This window comes from Leptosomus discolor, chromosome 16, assembly GCF_034619465.1.
Source record: "Leptosomus discolor isolate bLepDis1 chromosome 16, bLepDis1.hap2, whole genome shotgun sequence".
Taxonomy (NCBI): Eukaryota; Metazoa; Chordata; class Aves; order Leptosomiformes; family Leptosomidae; genus Leptosomus; species Leptosomus discolor.
In genome coordinates, this window is record NC_141406.1 from 10,602,759 (window position 1) to 10,628,174 (window position 25,416).

A 25,416-nucleotide genomic window follows, 5' to 3' on the forward strand; every position below is an offset into this window, starting at 1 on the left:
GTCGTCTTTTAAAGTAGTTCTGGGCAAGATGTCATCAAACAGTAGGTAATCTGCTCATTACAAATTGCACACAGCAAGTTTTTAGTTCAAATGAAGCCTGAATGAAGCACAACAGGGAGGAAGAACTCAAGTTGTGAAGCGGTACCAAATTACAATAAAGTTTGGGGATCAGAAAAGCAGCTATTTGGAAGTTCTTCCTCATATCTCCGTTTGTGTAACGCAAAGCAGTGTGTTTTTTCTGCCTTCTTTTCAGGCCTAAGACTTGCAGTGTTTCTCAAGAAATGCTAAATGCTGTATTTACAGCAGATTATCCTCTGTGAAACTGAAGGAGCTACTTTTGCCCATACACTGAAGACCTGTACATCTGTTCTCTGCTTTCTGTTCCAGCAAGAGCAGACTCATCCTGTTGTCCAATTAACAGCCAAACTGAAGTCCATCAGAGTGGGCTACAAGGAGAATAAAACGCAGCGTGGGTCCAGAGGCTCTTGCAGGCACAGAAACGATGGTCTCTTGCCAGACTGAGATTTTTCAGAGCAGTTGAGGATAATTAAATACCCAGCTACGAGCAAAATTCAGTGAAAATTGGTTTGTCTACCTCCTTTACCCCCGGCTTGGGCTTTGATTCAGAAACATCCGTTTCGATTCAGGACTGTGGCTAGCTGTGGCTTGCACCCCAGCCAAGAGTCTCCAGGTACCCAGCCCTGAATTTCTCCTACACTAGGCTTTGGGGAGAAAGGGCATAAAAAGGCCAATACAGAGACAGACCAAACTCAAGCGAAGAGAATGGCTAAATTTAAAGACGTTCAACAGAGAACAATGATGGATAAAGGTGCAGTATCACAACATTTTTATACTGCAGGGGGAAATCCTTTAGTCAGCAAGAAGCCTAGCTGCCAAACGGCTCAGTGCTTTCCTTTTCACCATAGAAAGGAAGACTATGCTATTTTGTTAAGTATTCTGATTAAAATAGAGTCCTGTTTCATGCTCCTCAAACAAAAGAGTTCTTTTGACCATTATAGCGCTCTTAAATATTTGTGCTTTTCCAAACTAAAAAATCATGTTTTGTTCTCCTCTGCTGAGTGAAATTCAGTAACTGCCAAACAATTCTCTAAGGAATTAGAGGGGTTTAGTATCCTGCAGCATTTGTCCAACTTTTTCCATGTAATTGTATGGGATTAAGGACAGAACGAGAAAGTCTCCTATTTCCTCCCATCAAAATTAACAGACCTGTACTGGCATAGGAATGGAATAGCATGAGAATGAACAACGGCTCCGAGTTAAAAATCAAGACTAGCGCTCAATTTTCAGGAAAGATGAGCATAAGCATAGCAAGGACAAAAGAAGTATGATGCACAACCGTACTGCGAACACATCAGCGAGATGTGTTCCTCCATGGGGACAACATTCACTGCAATAAAGTGGAAGGGGAAGTGGAGAGAGTGAGAAAGAGCAAGGGAAGTTTACAGAGCAATGCTAGAATAAACACATTGGCTGATTTATCTTTGTTCATCTGATGGGTAAGGGCTGTCTAAACTGTCTGTAGAGATCTCTTCAGTTAAATAAACTGTCAATGGTAATAAACAAGGACCAAAAAAATCACGATGCCTATCCAATTTTTAAATATGCAACACAAAAGAAAAATTACTGGACTAAAGCATTATTCTTTTTATGTTCCCAGCAATGAAAAGCATGCTGAGAAAAGTAATTATATTAAAATTACAAAACAGCAGAAATCAGAAAATGCCACATTATTTCCATTTCATTGTCCTTTTAGAGTATATAATCTGAACCTCAGCTGGCTGAAAAATTTAAGAAAAAAGGTTACAATTTCAGACTTTTTTAATGCCCCTGGAGTGCAATGTTTGATTAATAACTGCAATGTTAGATTTAGGAAACCAATGCTCCAAACTTATAAATTACACACCTATCCCCCATATTTTTAAAGCATTTCACAACATTAGGACATTTTCAAAACAGCCTTTATAAACACAAATAGATGCGCTTTGTTTGCAGTCAACCATACATTGTCAAAACTTGCTGTCAAACTCAGCTGTAACAGTGAAAAATAAAATGAAAAAATACATACTGCCCCAAAGAAGAAATTTGGGATGTCTTTCCCTTCGTAAATAGAACCTACAGCCAAAAATCCAAGCCTTTTCAAGATCCTGGGCTCCCTAAATATGTTATGGGTTGTCTCTATAGGTCCAGCTGCAAGATCAGACATTTTTAAATGTTTTCCCCTCTATAAATGCTTCTGTGCTTTCGAGCCCATCGGTGGGCAGCTTGAACCGTATTGATTGATCCTCCCTTCTGAATTATGGAACAAGAGCTACAAAAGGTATAAAAACCAAAGACATTTCTAGCTTTAGAAATGCACAAAAGGTGTTTAAAAACCTAAACAATTTCTACCACAGATTGTACGACATTATTCCTTTTCTGGAAATGTCCATCCACATGTGAACTTTATAGTAGTCATTTTTATATCCTCACAGTTGGAAAAGACAGATAGAGGAAAAAACAGGAAGAAAAAAAAATAAGAGAATGGTCTAGGAGCCCTAAATATTACAGTTGTGTCCTGCATTGGTCACATAGGGGAGGGGGACCCAAACCTCAAATTCTGTTTTGCTGTGGGAGACAAAGATTTCCTCTTTAAAAGGATTTTTGAACTCTGGGTCCCCAGGTGTCCACCATCCTTTTGCTGAAATGACATTTATGTGGCAGATGGTACAAATAGCCTGGCATGCTTTGTAGTTGTTGGATCACTATAAAAATAAAAACTGCCAGATGGCTGGCATGTTTCCTGGCAGGAGCATAGGGCTCCACTGACTGATGAGAGGAAGTAAAGCTGCCCAAAATAAAATAACAGCATCTGAATTTTCTTTGGAGTGCTTTTGAAACGCATCTTACTCCCTGTTGGGTTCGATTCCTGCTGTCTAGGAAGCACCTTCTGACATCACTCCGTCTGACTGTGTTCACATCTCTCCTCCCCATTTCAGCTGTCTCCCATCCCAGGAACAGGACCTCGCCACCAGCCATTTCCCCTCCAGAGGGAGGTACCGCTGGGTGCAGAAGGTGGCATTGCACATTGAAACCTCCCCAGGATCTGTGCCAGCAGAGGATGCCTACTTGAGGGAACATCTCACCTCCCATCCTCTGCTCTTCCTACGCAGGTTCAAGCCTGCAGCACTGCGGAGGACTGTCGTACTACAGTACGACAAGAAAACCACCACAGGGAGTGCATCACCCTAGGTGCCCTCTACTTGGACTTTCTCCAAAAATAGCAAACATAAACCGGTGTAAACACGTCAAAGTAAATGGGTTATTTATTTTTCCTACCACAGCTATATTAATGCACCGTTGTCTTCCTAACCATAACATTGCAGGGCAGCTGGCAATATAGGTTTGGCCTGACTGCACCAGGTGAAGCAAAAGCTGGAACACTGTTCTGTGGATCAGGGAAGGAGAAGGACAGACACAAACCACCAGGAGTGCAGCTTTAGCAATCATTTGCTATGAGGGACTTTTTCACTCTACCTCAGTTCCCTCCATCAAAAATAGAAGCTTGATCAGAGCAATAAGTTTCCCAGAGGAGGCTACAGGAATTACTTAATATCTGCACAACTACTCTGATCGTCCCACTGACACATTGCGTTGGGTAGACGCAACTGTAAAATTCTCAGTCTTACGAACTTGATCAGAATTGTGAAAAGACTTCTCAACCGTTTCCAAATTCTGATCATGTGCTGACCTTAATTACATCCATGCAACATCACAAAGGCAATCAAGGGTTGGACATGTTCCTTCAGGAATAGTCTGCTCATCTTTGGTTGCATTGTACCTTCAATTGACTTACTTATTCATTTAAACCAGTTGATGGTCACTAATTTCCAAAGCTTCAAATAAATGCTATAATTTCTCAAGTTAAAACCAACATGATAAATGAATCTCAGCAAGCAAGCATGAATTTGGGTCAGCCATGATACAGACATAACAGCAGAGTGATAAAGACACAAATAATTTCGGCATTCCACGCGGGCCAATTCATCAACAGGCTAACAGGTCAGTGCCAGGCTGACATCTGAGCACCACATGGTTGTAAGTTTTTCCAAGATGGTTATTTCATTCCTGAAATAAACTTGTTACAACGGCTAATGCCCTGCATCACTGAAAGCAGCTAAACTGCATACATGGATCTCAAGCTAATCAGCAGTATTGTTTGTACCTTTCTTTCACAATCACTGTGACTTTAGTGCATTCAAGCTCTTGCTGAAACTAATAAAAAATCTAGAGTAGTGTTCAACTACACTTGTAATCTGAGCTCCATTTTAGCTAATTCACATCATTCAAAGTTCTTTTTCTTCACACACTGCTGTATAGATATCAGAGATATCAGAGTGGAGGTTCATTTTGGCACATTTAAGTTAAAATTCCAGAATTTAAAATTTTTCTTTGTGATCTCTCTCTTTCAATTTCTTTCTCTGAAATATTGAAATAAAAATGCTTTTTCATCTCAGCAGATTTCAGTCACTGGAGATTACTTCCAGCTGGCATACAGTAGAATAGTGACTGAATTAATCTAACCTGTTTTGAGTGAAGATCAAGAAGAAAATCAAGAACTTGCAGCTTGTTCCTAAGAACTTTCTTGCATTTCTATGCTCCCTGGAAATTAGACCCACCTGACAGTCTGCTCCATAAACTTCTAACAATTTGTCAGCATTTCTCATCTCACAATACTTCAAGCATTCAAAAGAAAGCACCGTCAGATGCAAGATATCCTACAATCTTGTTCTTATGAATGTCTCTCTGAAACAAAATTAAATCCATGTGAGACATTGTAATTCCTCCCTATGCCAGGTGCATAAATTATTAACACAGTTCTGTACCTTACAATAAAATTGCAGTTCTAAAGAAGCTTGAGAATATATAAAGGCTTTTATGCCCACAACAGATGCACAAACTGTGTAAATATAGAGAGAGATCTGCTGGATATTGGTGAAGGTGTGAAAACAAGATGGACCAGTACTAGCAGGAAGGGAGGCACTGTAGCAGGTTCACAGTGTGTCAAAGATGACAAGGTCTGGATCATACTAATGTTCTGCAAGTGGAAAAATCTAGACTTAACCATGTGAAGGGACAAAGAAATGGAGTTAAGCGATGGGATTCTTGCTCGAATTTAGCACAGCTCAGAAGAAAAGGTAACCATACTTGACATATATTTAACATACAAGCTCAGCTCTCTGGTCATTAGAAATGCTCACTACAAGTATTTATGTGGCAGTCACTTCTGAGAATGGCCACTTACTTTCAGTATTTGTTGCTCAGAGACATCTTGGCTTTTTCTGAACTCAGAGGGTATGCCGTACTCTCGGCTGTGAACAGCAAACTTCAAAAAACTGCAATGTCTCATTAATGGAAAACTTATGTTTTGTTTTGGGTTTTTTTTTAAGCAAAAAGAAAATCAATCTTGTGAAGAGGAGCTGAGAGAGTCAGAACACTTATTGCACTGAACTGGTCTCAAGAGTTCATGGATTTCCACATCAAGAGTGTTCTTCCTAGGGATGTTCTCCCAGATCTGAAGCTGTGGCATACATACTGGTCTGTATTACACCTCTTTATGATTGTTGATATCCTCCCTCCTTTTCTTTTATGTGCATCTGCCTGCCTTTCTGCAAGGGCTGGTGGAACTATTCGTACCTGGTTTTACTGTTCTCCTGACTGGTTAAAGGCTGTTACGGTGCCCTTGGAGAGGATGTCTACCTGTTTGTGCTACTGTGAAAGCTGCATTTATCCGTACAACGGAGAGAAAGGGAAATGATACTTTCCATAGGAGAATGGAAGTATAAAGCACACAAAGTTGAATTCCCATGAAGAATGAAGTCACTTTTTTGTACCAAAATACAGCCTTTGATGAAAAACTCTTCAGCTTTCAGGCAATCCATTTCCAATAATTTATTTACATATTTCATGAATAGTAGACCGCTTTTTGTAAGAAACAGAATCTAGACAAAAAATAAACATTCTGTCAAAAATACTATTCATGTGGAAAAATTTCACCCAGTTCTATTTATACAGCCACAGATATATAATAGCTATATAAATATAACTGTTCAAATGTGGGCAATTGCATATTCCCACCCTCTCTTTTTCTTGTCTCATATTATCTGTTAACACCATTTATGAAAAGAAAAATACAAAAGTTCAACATCGAATATAACACCATTGCAACAATTTCTTAGAGCACTGACAATCTAGTATTCCAACGGGTGACTTATATGGGCCCTTTGAACCTTGGCTCATTCAGAACATGATGAATAAACACGTATATGTGTTTAAAATCCACAGCATTTTAACATTTACTTAACAGGGTTCCAAGGACGCCTGGGAGAAGTTTCCAACTGTCTAGTTGATTCAGTAGGCTCTATTGCTTAGACATGTGCAGCAAATACTTAGCAAATGTTTTAGGAATTTGCAACTGAGCATAATCTGCCTGTACAGCTCAAAAGCCAGGCAGCTTGTCTTTGCTCAAATCTTAACTTCATGCCAGTTACATAATGAAGAGATCAATTTTTTTCATTAGTTAAAAAATTTACTACCACAAGATAATCCTAAACAGTCAATTTAAAGGGTATATCTTTGTCAAAGGTTTGGGATGAGGTCTTCTGATGAACTTCGAGAAAGGCACTACAAAATAGCCAAACGAGAAGATCTGGAATTAAAGAATATTGAAGGGATGAGGTCTTTCATTGTCTTGTTAGCGGCAATATTACCTGAAACCCCACATGGGCCCACTCTTGTTGCTACCTCACTGTAACATCAAGCTTGTGCAGGAGATGGGAGAGCAGGGCAAAGCAGCCATGTCAAGGCATAGCCCAGGTTCATTGCTCTGCAGACCAGTGAACCCGGATTTCTCTGTGCTACAATGCATTTATAAATTCTGCCAACTGAGGTGCATGCAAAAATTGGTTTTAGGTAACTTTTGAGAGGTTAGAAATGAACGCATATTTTCTACCTAACCTACACAGTCTTCCACTGAAAGCTGCAGCAAGCATTGCAAATTCTCATAGATTTGCACTAGGAATATATGAACTCTGTACTGGAAATACTGCTATCACCTTTCAGCATTTCACTTTTCCTGCCACGAATTTATACATTCCCTTCTTTTTTCTGTTCAGAAATGAGATTTTAGGTGGAAGTAGTCAAAATACAACAGAAAATGATGGGAATTAAGTTTCATTAAAAAATCCCCCAACCACTATTTTGTACAGATTTTTACAGTATTATGTCACACAGGGAATGTCTTTATGCATCAAGGTAACTAGGTCTGTGTGTCTCACACATCCAGGTAATATCTCAGCAGCACATTTTGTTTTCTAAATTATCATAAAGACAAGAAGAAAAAAAAAAGGCAAGTGAAAATATGCCATGCAAACTTTGGCAGGTGCAAATGCATTAGAACAAAAGTTAAGGGAGAAAATACTGAAAATAGAACAATTAAATTACTGTGAGGAACTGAATAGTCCATTCACGTCTGGCCTTTCCTCATTATGCTTTTCAGACCTCTTTAAGAAAGCTTGATTCCAAAGACTTTGATATAAAAGATCCTTGATCTCCAATTACTAATATTGCAGCATCTCATTAATCATGACAATCTCAAATCTGTTTTTTTGAAAGTTAGACCTCTCAGAACTATTCCCCAGGGGAAAACTGACTAATCTTTCACCAGCATTTAATTGGTGGACACCCTGTTTAATCCTGGCTAAATCCCTGTATACTGCTTTTTAAAACAGGGTTCATAATTTTAAAACAGGGTTCATAATAGCACATTTCTCCCATTATACTTTTGTCTCACAAGATGTGAAGCTCTTCAGGCAAAGCCGCATTTTATTGTGAGTACAAAGAGTTCCTAGAAAAATAATACTTGGAAACCAGCTGGGATCATTAGGTGCTTTACAAGTAATAGAGATAATAATGGTTAGGAAAAAACCTGGGTGACCTGAACAAGACACACTCATCTTCAAGCGGTTAGACTAATATAAAGGGATGAGGGTATTAAATAAGCTCTTTGAATAGAGACCATCTTGTTCTAAACTGTGACCCTGACTTCGATGGCATTACACTGTCTAACCAGGATTACTGCACGAGTAGTTGTGCTAACAGTGTTACTGAATCGGTAACTCCTAATAGCAGTCTGGGATGATTCATCCCTCAAAAAGACTTCAGAGCTGCTCAGTGGTATAACCCTGATTAGAGTTCCCTTACGCTGCAAGCTCACTTTTGTATCTGTCTGCAGGAACCTCTGTGCTGCCCTCATGAGCACGTGTAGCCCATCCTGCAGCAGTAGCTGTCTCGGCAAAGCTACTGTCTAAAAGAAGAGGAAACCCATCATTCAAATCAACTAAGAGGAGCCTAAGACATGGCCATATAGTCAATGAATCCACGCCAACAGAGCTGACAAAACCCCTCTAGCTGTACCACAGCAGACACCACGCTTATAAGCAGCACACAGTGATAAATGTAACAGTAGGACTCCTACTGTCCTAGTGAAGCTCTTCTTCAGTCTGTTAATTTGTATTATTAGGATAGTATCTGTAGAAAGCTGAGAATGTGCCAGAGAGTATAAATTTGACAGACAATCAGTATACATTTCTTTAAATGTGTGGCTTGTAAATATTTCTATTACATGTTCATTATTTATTAATGGAGGGTTGTCTGAGTAGGGCTTCAACACCACCTCCACTGGATCCTCCCTGACAGTAGCACACCCAAATAAAGCAGATAAAAAATTTTTCTCATGCTCATGGCAGTATGTCTGTTTGTCTGATGCAATCCAGGATGGGGTTGAGCTTGCCTGGTGCTGAGTTTTGCAGTGGGAGATCTTCAAAAGGCACAAATCAGCACTTCACCTGCAAGGAGCAGACACTCTGCTCTGTCTCTGAGGAAATCTCAAGGCATTGCAAGGTAACACAAAGAGAAGAATGTCTCTAGTGAGGAGAGCAATGTTTTTGCCATCAAAGCTTCATGTGAAACCAGCAATGAGACCTATAGCAAGCACAAGGTCCAGGGTAAACAAGGAAGTGTCATATTCCAGCTGAAAAGAGGCTTGCTTGATAACTGGACAAAGGAACTGAGCATAGAGAAAACTATACATAAGGGGTTCACTCTAAAACATCTTTTTTCTTCTCATCCTCCTTCTACACTAGCCCCTGCTTGGCAAAGAGGTGAAGAAAGAGCAGCAAGGAGGCACTTGGAAAGCTGGCAGAGACAATGGCAGGGGCCAGCTTGCAGCAGAGCTTGCCTCACACGGAGTTCAAACTTGGCTGTTCATATTCCACAAGTCTAGTTACCAAAACCCTTAAACAGCCACATCTCAGCTGTCTCTGTCTTGAAAACGAATCTAAAAGCCAGGGTCATCTGTACAATGTCCTCTAGTGCTTTTCCTGCCTAGTACTTTAGGAAATCGTGCCAAAAGGGTGAGAATAAAGCAGAGCAAAGAGAATTTCCACCTACCACAGATGTGTTTCATTTCATGCTCCACTTCAGTTCCCAAAAGTTTTTAAAAATAAATATAGTTACTCCAGAAAGCAAGATGTGGGATAAATCTGAGCTGGGCAAAAATAAGCCCAGTTCTAATCACTTACTGATGTGGTGTGAAGATGCAACTGGTGTATTTATGCTTCATTTTTAACAGACAGATTTACTCCTTTGCTTAGTCTCACCTTCAGAGGCACCACTTGCATCAGAATGGCGAAGTTAGTGAGGTGGTTACAAAGACACACTGAGTAGTTGAGGTCCCCACTCTCACGCACACAACCTTCATTAGACCAAACACCAGTTCCATTGCTGCAAAGCACACAAAAATGGAACACAATCTCTATCAAAACACATCTTATCAGGTTAATTTGACATGCATTGAACTGTACAGGAGATAACAAGGTTTGAAAGCCACCTCAGGCTCGAGCACCCACAAACACTGCCTTCACAATTCCATCATGAAAATAGTTAATGAAAATACTGACTGTAACAGGGCCCAGATCAAACCCCCACATAAAAGTCTCTAGAGATTTCTTCCCAGATTTATAACCGATGAACAATAGCTACATATTTTCTTTATGTTGCGCAACCCATCTATTCCATTTCACCTAGACCCAAATTTCTATATTCTGAGAACTATAACAACAGACAAGTCAATAATCTTGCAAAAGTCAAAAAGGTCAGTGTATCATATCTGCTGCCCCTCCCTTATCCACTGTCCCAGTCATCCTGTCAAAGTAAGTAATTCAGACTGACTGAGTATGATTTCTAATGGCCCGTCCGTGTCAGTTGGGTTTTGTCGCTCCATCCTCAGGGATAGCAAGAGCAGCTCCTGCTCCACTGAGGATATGGCTGGGCTGGCTGTGTGGCCTGGTCCCAGGGCTGCACAGGAAAGTGACCCTCAGGAGAGTTTGCTTCTTCCTTGAGCCAGGGAAACCCAGAAACCCCCGTGCTATCACAGCCCTGTGGTAGACTGGGGACATAGAAGCCACAGCCACACATCTCGGAGGCCTCCGTGGGCTCAAGCACCATAGGTCACCCACACAAACTGTCTGCTTCTTAACCATTTATTACTTTTGATATTATTCTGGGTCCTGAAGCTAGACTGCATGATCTGTATTTTTCTTGGTGCTTATTTTAAAGATAGGTATTACCTCACTCTTCCTCTGCCATTTGGGACCTTGTTGAGTTCTCAAAGAGAGTCTGTCATAGGTCAGAAACCAAATGCTTATCTTTAACTACCATGCACTAGGGAATAAGACCAATAAAACCCATTTGGAAGGACAGATTTCATATTTCAGTTTCTATCCTGAGTCAAAGCCCCAAGGGCCCAAGCCCCGATGGAAAACAGTACAGGAACAATGCCTCGACCATATTAATTCGCTTCAGTAAAATCTGGTTCTAATTTATCGTAATTTGCAAGTAACCATAACAACAAGTAACTGCCAACAGCTGGGACAGTTCAACATACTTGAAACAAAACTTCAATAAAACAATTAGAGTGACCTTCCATTTGCATGCTGGATAGGAGGGATCACAGCATTGCCGGTCATTGCTTCATCAATTAGGCTCATACCATTACGGCTCAAAAACTGTTAATCCCCACGAAATTCAAAATTCACTATTTGTGTTCTTTCTCAATTAATTCAGTAAGAGCAGCACGTCTGGAAATCAAAAAGTGATTAAATATATTCAGAGCTAAAAAAAAGAGAGCAACTGCTTTTCCATAGATCCTATTTTCTGAGTGAAATTTAAGGTGACATTTATTTCCCTTTTATTCTAATTTGCATTCAGGGGCATAATGTTTCTCCATTCCATGCATTGACCAAAATTCACAGCTCTGAAATAGTGATCTCACATGATGTTGTGACACAGGCACATATCCAGTGAAAACAATGGCTCTGCTGGAGGTTTGCCATCTTAAAACATCCAAGCATCTGCCCAAGTGGACATACTCATAAACCAAGATAAGCACGATTTGTATCAGTCTGCAGTTTTGACTCCAAAGTTTTTCAGTCTCTCAATTATCTAACACAGGGTCTGTGAATAACAAATCTCCTATTTACGGTAAGAAACCACTATCAGATTGTGCTTTTTGTAAAACCGTGTCTCCATTTCATTAACTATTTCCATGAATGAAAGAGAACAAGAAAAATATAGGTAGTATATAACATCACAAACTACGTGTACTTTAATTAAACCAAGTTAAAGAATTTGAAATTACATAACATACCTATAGTCCAGAAATGCACAGTAAAGATGAACTCTGTTACTCTTATTTAGTGCTTGGCTGTATTGTATGGGAGTCTGCAAGAAAGAAAATACAAACCCTGAAGGAATGTTTAAAAAGAACTAAATTCCACTATTCAACTACTTTAAATTCTCGTTGCTATAATAACTTCAGTAGAGTTATTCTAGATTAACATACCATAACTGAAAGCAAATTTTGTTAGTCTTCGTAGCTTTAACGTAAACTACAAACATGCAAAGGCTGGTATTCAGTCTTAATTTTACACACTGGGATTAAAGTCAAGTCACTGAGTTAGAAATCTGTGTCCCATTTAACTAAATAGCAAACTAGAATTATTTATTGCATATAGGCACAAATATATGTGTTCATTTTTGCAGGATTGGGATGTTACTCTTCAGCATATATTTGGCTTCATTCTGTTTTGTTTGCATTGGGTAATAAAAATCTCACATTTTAGGATTAATAACACTGAAATATGTGCATTACAATGACCAACTCACAGACATTTACTTTCCACAATAGTGAATATATTAAAACATACAATCAAACTGAAAGCACAACACCATAATTCAAGATTTTATTTTAACACACCTTAGCATTATAATGACATAATTTCTATCTTCCGTAAACAGATTTAGCCACTAACTCAATCTCATCCATTCAGGAAGATTTGAGACCCCATTCTCAACTCTGTTACACCAGTTTCATGACAAAATAATTAAAATCATATTGGAGTGACGTAATAGTTTGTTATAGACAAAATATGCAAACTAGAGGATTTCCAGGATCTGTTCAACCCTTTCTAATACATAAATCCTCAAAGTCCACATTGTGTTAGACCCTAACTTAAGGTGATCTTTTAATTACAAGAGTCTTCAACATAAAAAAGGCACTGGTGAGTTAACAGCCCTTGGGTTATTGCAACACAATTCTGCTCTCATGCCTAACTATAACCAAGTACTTCTTCCCTTGTTTCAGAGAAAGAAGGAAAGAAAATCCACCGCCTCATCATGCTGAAACTCAAGCAAGTACAAGTCCCTGATGCAGTTTTCCTTCTCCTCTTCCACAAGGCCAACAACAAGTGTCAGGCACAAGGTAGCACGGTTCCCTCCTTACTAGTGGTAATAAAGTATTTCTGCCTAGCCCAAGACATTCCCAACTTCATACTGGATTTCCACATACTTCAAGTAGCTGTGCTGTAGATAAGGTCATTTACTTCTTAACTCACATCTCTGGATAACATAAATGGAATTTTCTTATCTGCTTGGGCAACATCCCCAGACAAAGTTTCTAGTTCCTTGACTCACTCTGTTTTCCGTAAGACTTCATCATAGAAACAGCTGAGATGGCAGGTCAGGGACTCACATAAGCAGAGCTTTGTGAAGAGGAAAGACTGACACTTTTCTGCTGAGGGGCCCTGTTTCCCCCTTTGACTCTGGTGACATCCTTTTTCCACAAGGGGAGCAAAGCAAACAGTTAAACCTCACACTCTCACAAGTGTGCCACACTGTGAAGTGATAATGGGAAAAGATTCATGCCCCTCATCGCCAGGAAATATCTCACTGATATAACCGCCAATCTGCTCACGCCACTTTCTTTCCAGCTGTGGTGACAGATATGCAGTAAAACCAAGTATACACCGTTAATTAATACAGAGGAGTCCTTCCTCATCTGTGAAAGCCCTTCCCCATCTCTCACCGCCCTGCGAAGACCCCATGCAAGGCTCCAGGATCAAACTGATGTGTCCTCTGCTAGATCCACCAATTCTGAACTTCCTGGAAAATTCCTGGAAAATGCCCCACCATAAGCCTCACCTTTAACAACGGCAGGGGTCCTGCACACCTTCCAAATCACAAACCACCTGTGAAATATGAAGTGTCTTTCAGAAACTGTTTCCTTCCCTTAAGCCCACCTCTTGCTGCTCAGAGTATTCTTGAAGAACACTAGTTCAGAAACTGCACAAGACTAATGATCCATAATCCATGGCTGCAAAAGTGCCTTCTGCAACTTCAGTTAATTTCGAGTTTTGTTGGCAGAGTTCATTCTGTTCTACCAGCAACAAGGGCAGGTAGCATAACATTTGCCCATTATGCTGTATGATGTTATGTCCATCATGTCTATAGCTTTCCTAAAGTCAGCAATCGAAAGAATCTATACTCAATTTGTGTTACAAATTACTTCACTTCTATGACAGACAAACAGTGGCTGAAAAAAAAAAAAAAGAGAGAGAGACAAGTATCTGTTGTAATAACAGCTAAGATCACACAATAACTGTCATTTCTGATTTGTAAGATATCTCTAGATAAATCTTGATTCTTAATACACTAAATGGAAAGAGCACCGCAGGGTCAGGTTGGAAGAAGACATAGTACTTCAGTTGTGTATCTTTTTACACAAATAAATCCCAGATGTATGTTTTACCCTCAATTAAGTATCTCTGGCAAGGGATAAAATATTGGTTTTCTCCATCTTTAAACACAGATGCCACCCATCAGACAAAGAACTACACACCAAGGGAGGCTATACAGTTTCCGAGCTGTCCAGAATCATGTGTGTACCCACATGGAAAAATAATGCATACACAAGAAGGGGCTGTACCAATTTGCCTGTTTACTTCTTTTAAAGAATGTCCCATGTTTTAACACTCACCACATAGGCCTCACAAGGCTTGTCAGTGCCATTTATGATAATTGTATAAAATACTCATCTTCTCAGACTCCACTGAAGTCCTGCAACAAAACTGTCATTAGAGTGGAAAGCCTCCCAACACATAAGAAACTAGCTACAATGAGGAATAAACCCTCTCTGATCTTCAACAGCTCTACTTCAAAGTACTCTGTAATCCTTGAAAAACGAACTGACTGTACCTCAATACTGCACTTCTTAAGTTAAACTGTGTGTGACATCTTATATGTGACTTGGATCCTGTAGCACTGAGGATATTGATTTAATGACATTGATAACAGAAAGCTTAATATACAAGTTGGCTTTTACACTAAAAGATTAAGTCACTTGAGTGTTTATAAAAGCCTGTGAAAGGACAGTTTATGCAGCTTTCAGTAGTGTGGAGAGGGAAAGTACCAGCATGCTAAGTAATCCAGGATCTGTGTATCCGTTCTCCCTAATCTAGGTTCTTTATATCGGTCTTTCTGTATGGAGCGGGGTACATGCAGATTCTTCAAAAAAAGAACTATATTAAAAGAGGAAAGCAACATCTTGCCACTGAAAAACAGTGTAAACTCTATGTCTGGTGGAGCAGGTATCTTGAGGAAGGACTGTCTCTGTACCATGGCTATTCAGCATCCCTTACACTAACCACTGACTCTCGGTAAATTAGTCAGACTTACAAGCAAACCACAGAAGCTCATTGTATGTGTTGAGATCACACAGAGGATATGCGTGGATGTGTGATGGGGATACGGTACTTACATTGCTGGGAACTAGGCACAAGGCCATAGTTGGTGAGTGAAGAGGCCGAAAAAGGGGAGTGGGGGCCTGAAAGGACTGCTGGTTTCCTTCAGGAAAACCTAGTTGCAGGAAATGTCATGAACACAATTGCAGAAGAAAAACAGTCAGCCAGCTGCTGCTGGGAAGGCTTGCCAAGGAAAAGAAGCCAAGCAGAGGGTGGGGTGAACCTTTATGAGATTAGCTTGTTTCTCCTCTCCACCCTTGAATTTAAAGAGCAAATATTTAGCTACATAGCGGTGGCCACCAAGGGAGGGTGTACACCTTCTAATTCAATATGCATTTTTCTCCAATGTGAAGAAGGACAAATCTGTGGGTCAGGTCTGCCATTGTTGTAAACTCAGTAGCTCCAAGCCCAATGTGTTGGACTTCCTCTTGTCCAAAGCAGTTGATAATTTACCCTATTATGTTCAATTTGCAGTTCACTTGTCTCTGATTACAAAATACAGCATTTTGCCTAATTCAGACGTTTTGAAGCCTCGCCTTCTCCACCTCCAAGAATACCATTGATTATTTTGAAGGTGGCAAGAAAAGGCACTAAGACAAACAAGCTTTTTGTCAGCATGCTTGTGTCTTTTGTGCAATTCAGAGCCCCACTGAAATATTCTTACAGGTGTATGAATTAAAAGCACCTTTGATTCTGGTTTATGGATTAAATTAAGTCTAAAGTAATGCTTCTAACTTAAGGATTTCCTGTCCTCGCAGTGACATCCTGACTGTCAGCGTGACCTATCCAGGGCCTCATGGATTATTGACTTTCCTTTCCACCTTATATGATCTACTTCTCCTAATTGCCTAGAAAACTAAAAATTTAAGGTACATTTGTCTGGAAAAAGATAGACAGAAAGAAAGAGAAAGAAAGAACAACCACCTATTTCTATAGGCTATATTGGCTGTTTTATTCCAAGCTGTGAGAAAATTGCATTGCAACAGACCTTGGGCTTAGATCACCCAACTATTTTAATTTACAGTCTGTTTGATTCACATTAAGTGTACCTATCATATATAACAACAAAAATGTTACAAATTGTACAAAAAATAATTCAGCTTATGAATAGGGAATTATAGTGTGTTATGCATAAAAGCCAGACCTTTAGTTGTTCCATTTTTGTCAACAGAGCTATGCCAACATAAACTTACTGAAGCAACAAGCCGAACACTGTAGGCTCCCAGGGTCAACATGAAAGCTTGCCGAATGTATATCTTAATGGAACAACCATATAGTTAAAAAAAAAATCCCATGATATCACACAGGGTGAAAGACTGTGACAGACAACAACGTAAAGGAAAAAAAATAGTGAAATATCAGAAATAAAGGCAACAGAAATTTGAAAGTGTTGTCAAATGTAACTGAATATGGATTGGGTTTGATCCTGCCTGAGGTTAAAAATAGTTGATATGTCAATTTCCTGCAAAAATACTGTTAATCAAATGCTACACCAACAGCCTTCCCCGGTTCTCAGAGTTCTCCATTTAACAGCTGCTGTATTGGGCAAGCAGTGTGAGAACTAAAAAAGTAATGAAAAAATCCATGAGCAACAGACTGAAAAATATCTTGGCTGCTCTACTAGATAGCATTTTTATAAAGAGAGAAAGAAAAGGAGGAGGGAACGGATGAGGAAATTGTCCTGGTACTTTTTTTTTTAATTATTGAACATAGCAAAAAAATTTGATTACTTCTGAATGTGTACAACATCAGAAGATCTCGCTATTTTTCTTAGACTAGCAAGTCCATATCCCTTGAAATAAAAATGCCATCCTCTTAACAGGATCCCAGCTTTCTCATGGCATCAAACAAGGGGCTTCATCCAACAGCTGCCAAGACAATATCTGACCGCTTGCAGACCTCAGTGTGGGCTGTCAGGCCCTGTGCATCTGTAAAACAGTTGCTTATGATCTACAGAAACTGAAACTATTACTTGGTGCTCATCTTTCTTCAGCTTGTCTCTTTGATCCATATCAAGTTATCTCATAGCACAGGTAGGCTTCATGGCCTAGGAAAGCTGGGGCAGTGAGTACTGAATGTACTCTAGGTGCAACGTCATGACAGTGTTACAAAAGTAATAGCTTTTCTGTGTAGTTTTGGGTGCTAAATAGCATAAAAGTCAGTCTTTTCAAACTGCTAGAGCAAAGCTGCAATTTTGGCAATGGAAACTCACTGCAACCTTTGAGTTAAAATGATAGTCTTGCTAAACACACATACACAGCTCCCAAATGGCTTTTCTCTAATTTTACAGCTAAAAAATTCCCACCTTATCATAGAAGTTACATTTACATATATCCCTCAGGCAGTTAACACAGCAAAATATCAGTGGGTCAGCTGAGGGCTAGACTCGGGAATTTCTGAGCACAAAGCACCTTGCTCAGCTTCGCTAAGCCACGTATCCTCTATGGATGATGTTTTCATACATTCCTCAATTTCAAGGATCTCAAATATGTAACAATATATTTCTTCCCTTTTTCTTTCTCTTTGGCCTGGGTGCCTATGGGCATGATGAGTGTTTTGGATGTATTTGTAAACACTGGGCAGTGACAATTAGTTGTGTGCCAAATTCTTTCCGTTTGGAAGCCAAAACTATTTAAAATCGTGCCAAACTCCCATTGACTGCAACATAGATTAATAATACTCACAATATTGTTATAATTCATGGTAATAAATGGAAAGCATGGAAAGGTCAAAAAATAGCCACAGAAAGAAGGTTCATTTTCATTAGAGGTGTACGGAGCTGACTTCAGTGGAAGGCATGCACAAATAGAAACTGCAGGATAAGGGCCTTTGAAATTTCATTTGGACAGCAACCAAGCTACATCAGTAAATATTTGATGCTTAAAAATTTTAAATGCCAGTCAGTGAGAAATGAAGCTCAGCGTGGCAGCCTTTCCTTATGTGACCACTAACAAACAGGATTGGACTGATGATCTGTATGAAAAGCTGCTTTAATGCTTAAATGACAAAATGATTTCTCATGTCCCTTAAAGCACAGTTTTGTTCCAAAGAATGACACAGTGAAAATATTAATATTCGTGCTCTAGAAATAGTCTCATTTAAGTAATTAGCAATATAGCAATCAGATGGTTTTGATATGTCCTTACAGTTAAACAGTTCTATCCATAAGTAAGAAAAAAATACATATGTACGTAGCCCTCTAAACCTGCACATCATTTAGACATCTGAGGATGGACTCGGGACTGAGAAGTTAAGTCGCTGATACTGAAACACCTGGGACTTGTTTTCTCACCTCTTTGAGTTTTAGCAAGTCAATTCAAATACGAGAGCAAGCGAGAGCTAGTTTCTTTCCTGTATACTATTGACAGAATTAGTTACGCAGAGCCAGGGCCATCAGACTTGTTGGGATGTCCCCATTGCCTCCAACTGACTCAGGGCATAACCTCCAACTAGATGTTGCCTCTCCACAATTAATGAATGCAGTCTGGCTCCGAAGAGAGCTAATTTAAATCAGGTAATTTAAAATGCAGGTTGTTTCACTTATGATATCTGTGGTGATGCAGTTAATCATTGCTTAAAAGACCTTATTTTGTTTTAATGTAATGCAATGCCCTGCAGAGCAGCCTTTCTGCTTTTGCCATCTCCCCTCCCATCCCACACACACTCAGAGCTACCAGAACTTCACAACAGACAGAAGAAGAAACCCAGCTTGATTGTCAGGGCTCAAGAAGAAGTTGTTATAGTGGCAAATAAATAAATAAAAGGAAATCTATCATTGTTTTCGTTGGTAGACCTAACTGAAGTGGAGATTGCTCAGAGGCCATAAACACAAAATCCCATGGGGCTGTTCTCCCCTCACCAAGATCTCACTTCTTTTATGCTCTGGTCTTTTTTTAACACATCCGAGTTAGACGGGCCAAGCTGAAAGTAACCTTTGAGCATGGATGAAGTAAAGCTAAAAGCTCAAAACTACTCCAAACCTGGGCATTTGGCCTGGTTCTTCCAGGAAGTAATTTTGTGAGATACTACTTGCCAAGGATGGCTATTAAAGCAACTGGTTGTCGTGTTCATTCCTCTGGTCCAAGACTGCGCTGCTTTATGCTGTTTCTGCACTTTTAGGCTCCCTGAAAACACTATTTTTAATGCAAATAAAGTCAAATACTTGCAAAGTTATCTGTGCAAACCACCCACTAGACTTACAAAATTCTAGTCACATGTTCTGCTAGGAGCTTACAGGTCTTTTTGGATAGATGAATGAAACATAGTTTCAGCTTTTCCCCAACCTCCTTACAATCAGCACAATAAAGTAGATTTTGTGGTCACTTTACAAAACTGCTTAGTGAAATAGATAACGGTGTCTTTTGTTAAGGTTTTTTGTTTCCTTTTGCTATGCCTTTTTCTGCTACTCTGCATTATTATATTAAAAGTGTATTGCTTTTCTAAAATGAGAAGCAGATGTTCCTTCTATACACTCTTTCTTAATCTATTTTTCTTAACCCATGTGCAGGCACTGCTAAAGGAAAACAACTGTTCTGATTGACATTGAAAAGGCTATTAAAAATGGACACATTTTCTAATTCATCAGAACGATAACAAAAGAGGTAAACAAATTTTTTTTTCCCCATTCACCTATAGTATTTTGACATAGGCAGAAATATTTCCCTTTACCATACAACTATCCAGGCCCAACGCAGAGCTCTGTAACAGGAAACGGCGTCTCTGTAATGACAAGAGCTGTGACAGGGACCAGAAGGCAGGCATAAAGCATAATCCCTTAAAGGGATGCACAGAGTAGAATCAGTTTTAAGATACTTTTCCTATTAGGTAATATTTCCACAATTCTGATTTTCCAAAACAGTGCTTGGATGTTTCCTCCTGATGGCTTTTTTTTTTTTTTTTTTTTTTAAGAAGAGAAACACTTGCATCAGATGAGAACCATTTAGGACACTCAGATTTAGCATTTACAATGCAGTTGTGATTCACAATCCACATGTTACTGGGGCAGAGAGAATTTAGATCAGAAACAACAAATTGGGACAACTCAGTACCAGCTGGAACAGAGTTGGGCACTTCCCCAGTTGTGCCACATGGCCCACAGAGGGCAGCGGGACAGACAGGCAGTCAGTGCCTAAGAGTGTTTGCTCTAATTTCCGCAGTACAGTCACCCATATTCAAACAAAATATACCTGTATTTTTAAGAACTAGATTTCACAGAGCTCAGCTGAAACTAAAACCCTGTAAAATAGAGGTTCAGCACCTACAAATAACAAGCACCAACAACAGTAAGAAGTTGCAACAAATTCAAAACCACTAAGCTACAAAACCCAACAGCAATGGCAAGTCTCACTGGCACTCTTTGGTTTCAGTTTTACATACTTCTTTGCCAAAACACAAATGAAGTCTGAATTAGGAAAAGTCTTTTTTTCCTACAAGACTGAAAGTCATAAGAATAATCAATCAATATTCACTCATATTTATTATGGAAGAGGCTTTAAAGACTATTTAGGCAATTTTTCACACAACGAGCACATAGTAGTTATCCCAAGATAGATTTCCAAGTGAAGAATTAATATGCATTACCTTTTCTAAGCAGACAAAAAGAAAACGCACACAGGTGTCCTAATTTTCTTGCACAAAGACAAAACAAAGTGTGCGTCCTTATTTTTAAAAAACACAAGGACTTGAACAGCCTGGAGCACTGAAACATTAAAATTTCATGTGCTCTGCGTGATGATGACAGGAATAATGGACTGTTTATAGAATAATTGGGAATAATACATTTATCTTTATAAAGACTTCAGTGCCCTCCAAGGACAAAATTAGCTTCTGGGAATGCAAGAGGTCTGATATAGCCAAAAGACACCCATGAAGCAGGACAAAGACAGAAGGCAGTGTGGGAATAGGAATATGATAAGGGGGTGAGGGCTGCTGATCCTGGGGAAGGATCCCTGAGCCTCCTTTGGGAGCCCAGTTAAACCAGTGAGGCTTTACCCAGGGCTCCAGCTGAAGCACAGTCCTGTCTTCCATGTACACAGCTGCATAAGCAAGGGCTTTAGCAACCCTTGGCGAGGAGGAATAGAGGTGACAGCAAAGCAGCAAGGGCTAAGTGAGCACCCAAGGAGCGAGGCCTTCAAGGCACAGGCACAGAAATCCTTTTGGGTTTTGTGTGCACAACAGGTAACTTAATGGGACTCTGGTTTATGACAGACATATGCTAATATTAATAAAACTCTATTCTGAAGGAAAATACCAGCTTCTTCAGGTGTCAGAAGCCCCTTCATCAGCTTCAGCGAGAGTTTGATCAGGTCTGCAGTGCACACTTTGAGAAAAACAAGATTTTGTAAGCTATTCAGTTGGTTTGTCATCATACATTTGTAGAGTCATCTTTGGTAACATTTCTTTCCAAATAAAGGACCATGTTTTAAAGAGTGTTTTGAAGACATGATTTAATGAAAGCTTTAGGAGGAGTTTTAACTATTCATGTCAGAAACAGAGTACCAGGCTTAACGGCAAAAATATTTACCACTCGGTACGTTTGTTGCTAATATTTTTTTCTAGGACTGGATTTATATGTTAGCATTTTCCATTCTCATTAAAGTCCTGGCTATGCGAATGTTGCCTCTGAAAAGCAATGCCTCACATTCTTTGTGAATTATATGTGGCAGCCTTTGTTTTATATTGACCCTTTCAGCTCTTACATCCCTTGACTAGCTGCTAATCATAATTTATCCTTTCTCTGACTCTGCTAATCTCCGGGGAGCGGGTGGGACAGGCAGTCAATGGAAGCAATGCAGTATAAATAATGACAGAGTAGAATAAACATTTCAGTTGCAATGCTACATCTCATGACAAAGGCTTTCAGAAAGATACAGCACACAGTCCTTCTGCGATAAGACTGTTTTAACCAGGCTGGAAAATATTAGAAAAAAACCTTATGCTTGCTTAAGGCCAAGATATTCAGGCCCACTAGGTGAGATAACAGAATGTTTATTCTGTATAATCAAAAAATCACTTGGATTCGGGATACTTGGTTTTATTCCTATAGTCACTTTCCCCATGTGACTTTTCACAGGTTCTTTCCTGTTTTGTTTTACATTCATTATCCTACCTATTTAGTCTGTAATGTCTCGGACTAAAATATGACTCCTATATCTTGTTATGCTTTGCACAGTGGGAATCCAGCTAAAGTCTGCAGAGACCAGTGTAGAAGCTTGTGTTCACACCCAGCCTAATACTGTGGCATTTTCTGATAACAGCTGTGAATCACCTGAATACCTCCTTAGGTACACAGTGAACTTGGGGGATTTCTTCCCCGACTTCTCTCTTCTCAAACTCGGGGTGGGGAGATACATGCCCACTGCTTCACTTGTTCCAGTCCTGGCAAACATATAGACACAGAGTGAAAAAGATCTGAAAAAAAAGAAAACTAACCCCAACAAAAAAATGCCAGTTTTCTATGACATTAATAAGCTACAGCTGCTGTCTTAAGCAGTACAATCAGTAAATGAGACAAGGAACTCCTGGCGAGGGAGACAAGGACAGGAGCAGAACTGCTCTGTTCAGATGCCACCCAGATCTGCACCCGATTGGGTCTAAAATTAATGCTCATCTTGAGACAAATAAACTCTTCTGTAATACTTTTAGAGCAGCAAAGAGACGTAATGCCTGCTCTTGCAAGACTCTCTATTCCTTAGATCTTAACATCCCATTAAGATATTATACTGTCCTGACTAGATCTTTCTAGGATTAAGCTCATGTGTTTCCATTACTTTTTTATTTGTTTTCCCCTTTTCATTGTGGGAAAAAACCTCTCTTAAGAACATTTACATTTTTCTTCTTCTGATTTGAATCTTTTCTCCCATTCCTGTACATTTGCCAAATATGAGTTGTCTTTTAGTCTGTTGCATGAATGGGGATGAAATTCACACTACTACTTAGTTTCCTGTCATTTTTCATTCACAGGAAGTGTCAGAGTGCCAGAACTATTTGATTTGTGTATCAGCTGCATCCAACTAATGGGGAACCAGTCTGGAATTAGGCCTGGGCCATTAACTTCAGCTACAAAGTTGAGTAAAACGAGACGAAGCCATTGAGTTCATTTTTCAGATGGGAGAATAGAGGTTAGTGGAGCTTTGTGTATGTCTCTAGACATAATGCAGATAGAGATATTGTTGCTGATACCACAGTGACAGAAAAATAGCCAATTGTAATGTAAGCCAGGGCCCCTGGCTCTGCTGTGACTGTGGTGCTGCACAAGGACAGTGCCAGGAGGCTGCAGTGCTGGCACAGCCAGCCGCCCTCCTCCAGTGACCCGTGGGGCACAGGGCAGCCAGGGCTGGCAGAGGGGCTGGAGAGCCCGGGACACACTGCTCCACCAGGCAGGGAGCCCGTGGGACCGCAGAAACAATACAAAGGCAACTTCAAGGCTGCGTCTTCAGAAGCACGACAAATGCAGCTCTCCTGAGACGCTGGAGCTCTAACTTTGGGTTTTTTAGGATAACCATGACGAAAGTTTTAAAGTAGGGGTACATTCAACCTTTCAGTCTTTCACCATTTGGCAAATGACACCAGCTTTTCCTCTTTTTCCTCAGCTCAAAGCTTACACAAACATTTTACAAAAAGAGTTGTGTGCAGCTGCACAAAAAAGCAGGCAAAGCAAACCCAAAGTGCAGTGCATCAAGCTCAGGAAGAGGAAAAGCAGCCCGCTAAGGTATTACTGCCTGCTGGCTGATTCATCTGGGAATATCTTACAGGGCCACATAAAGGCATCTTCTGCCATAAATTTGAATACCTCCATAATTACTCGGCTCCCAGTTTGCGCTGTGTGTCTGGAGCTCAGTTTTTCCATGTGATTCCTGAAATCAGCAACGGGTCCCTCTGGAAACTGATCTAATGGTTTGAGGAATGCAGCTATGGTCATTAGAGCTTTGCAAAATCTCCAAACTCGCTTGTCATTACTTAGTACAACAATTTAAAATGGGCAAAGAATGAGAAATCTTACGTTCTCCCTCCAATGGAAATGCTGCTTCACCTCTTTCCTTTCTCTTTCTTGCACTTCAGCGAAATGTCAGTCTGTGATAACCTGGATTTTTAAGCAACTTGACAAGATGCAGTGGACAGTGGTTAAGCAATGTACCAGAGTGCCACATTCTGGTAAGTTACTGTGACACAGGCACCCTGTAAATCAATTGGCATCTTTTCTTTTCTTGTTTTTTTCTTTAAGTAAAATATATTGCATAAATAGGGGAAATGCTTTCAGATCTAATAAAACTATAATCATATGTAAACAGAAATGGCTGACCGCACAATTTAATTTGCTAGGATAATTTTATAGATCTTCAAAAAAATTACAAACCAAAAATCAAAAGCCTTCAGTAAAATGCTGCATGACAGTAGCTTTACAGGGCTCAGAGGCACCCGTTCTGTCCCCACTGAACCTAGCAGGGAAACTCCTAGTGACTTCAGTACATACAAGGCACAATATTCCTGTTCCACTGCGATTAAGAGTTATTAAAAAGAAAGACAGTCCAGTTTTAGGAACACAGTGTCTCAGAACATTACAGCAACTATTTCAGTGTCATCTGAGTGCTAATTCGGGATGCTTTATGCCATGGAGTATGGACATTTCTTTCTTTTGCTAAACACGTTATTTTTGGAAACATTCTTGCTCGTGTTCATGGGAAGATTTCCAATGGGGCAACACTTCCAATTAAGACCTCCTTTTTATAGTTTATAAATACTTTAATGAGTGGCTGACAGCCTTAAAAATAAATGTATTTTTTAATAAACAGATGATGGTTAACCTGTCACAGTGATACACAGTCCAAATAAGTCAAGAGATTCCTTCCAACCATCACTTATAACTTAAGAACATTTAGTATCCTCATAACCAAAACCGACACGTTATGCTTATCTATCCCATGTCCATATCATCTACTGCTTATTTAGGAATACTTAAAAAGTGGTTCATTAAAAAAATGCGAAGTCATTTCTTACATAGATGAGAGGCTCTTTCACAAACACTTGTGGTAAGTAATTCAAAATCAAGTATTTCTAAAAATGGAGAGTAGGAGAAGGGAAAAACAACCTTCTCTGGAGATGTATTTAGATTCTCTTCAGCACAGTAAGTTATCAGGGGCATCAATGCTATCACTGGAAATTCTTGGACTGCCCTGCACACAAAAGGCTTTGCTGCAGTTAATGGGAACATCACACAAGCACT

General features: G+C 39.7%; 1 protein-coding gene across 2 annotated transcripts in view; it reads right to left on the reverse strand.

Annotated features, from left to right (window-relative positions):
• Positions 1-25,416, reverse strand: part of ADGRD1 (adhesion G protein-coupled receptor D1) — a 157,278-nt gene that overhangs the window by 58,480 nt on the left and 73,382 nt on the right. For both annotated transcript variants that reach the window (XM_086474248.1, XM_086474247.1), the window contains 2 exons: positions 11,765-11,838; positions 9,717-9,840 (listed from right to left, as the gene is read on the reverse strand). In XM_086474248.1, coding sequence (XP_086330374.1) covers positions 9,717-9,840; positions 11,765-11,838 — 198 coding nt within the window. The remainder of the gene's footprint in view (positions 1-9,716; positions 9,841-11,764; positions 11,839-25,416) is intronic.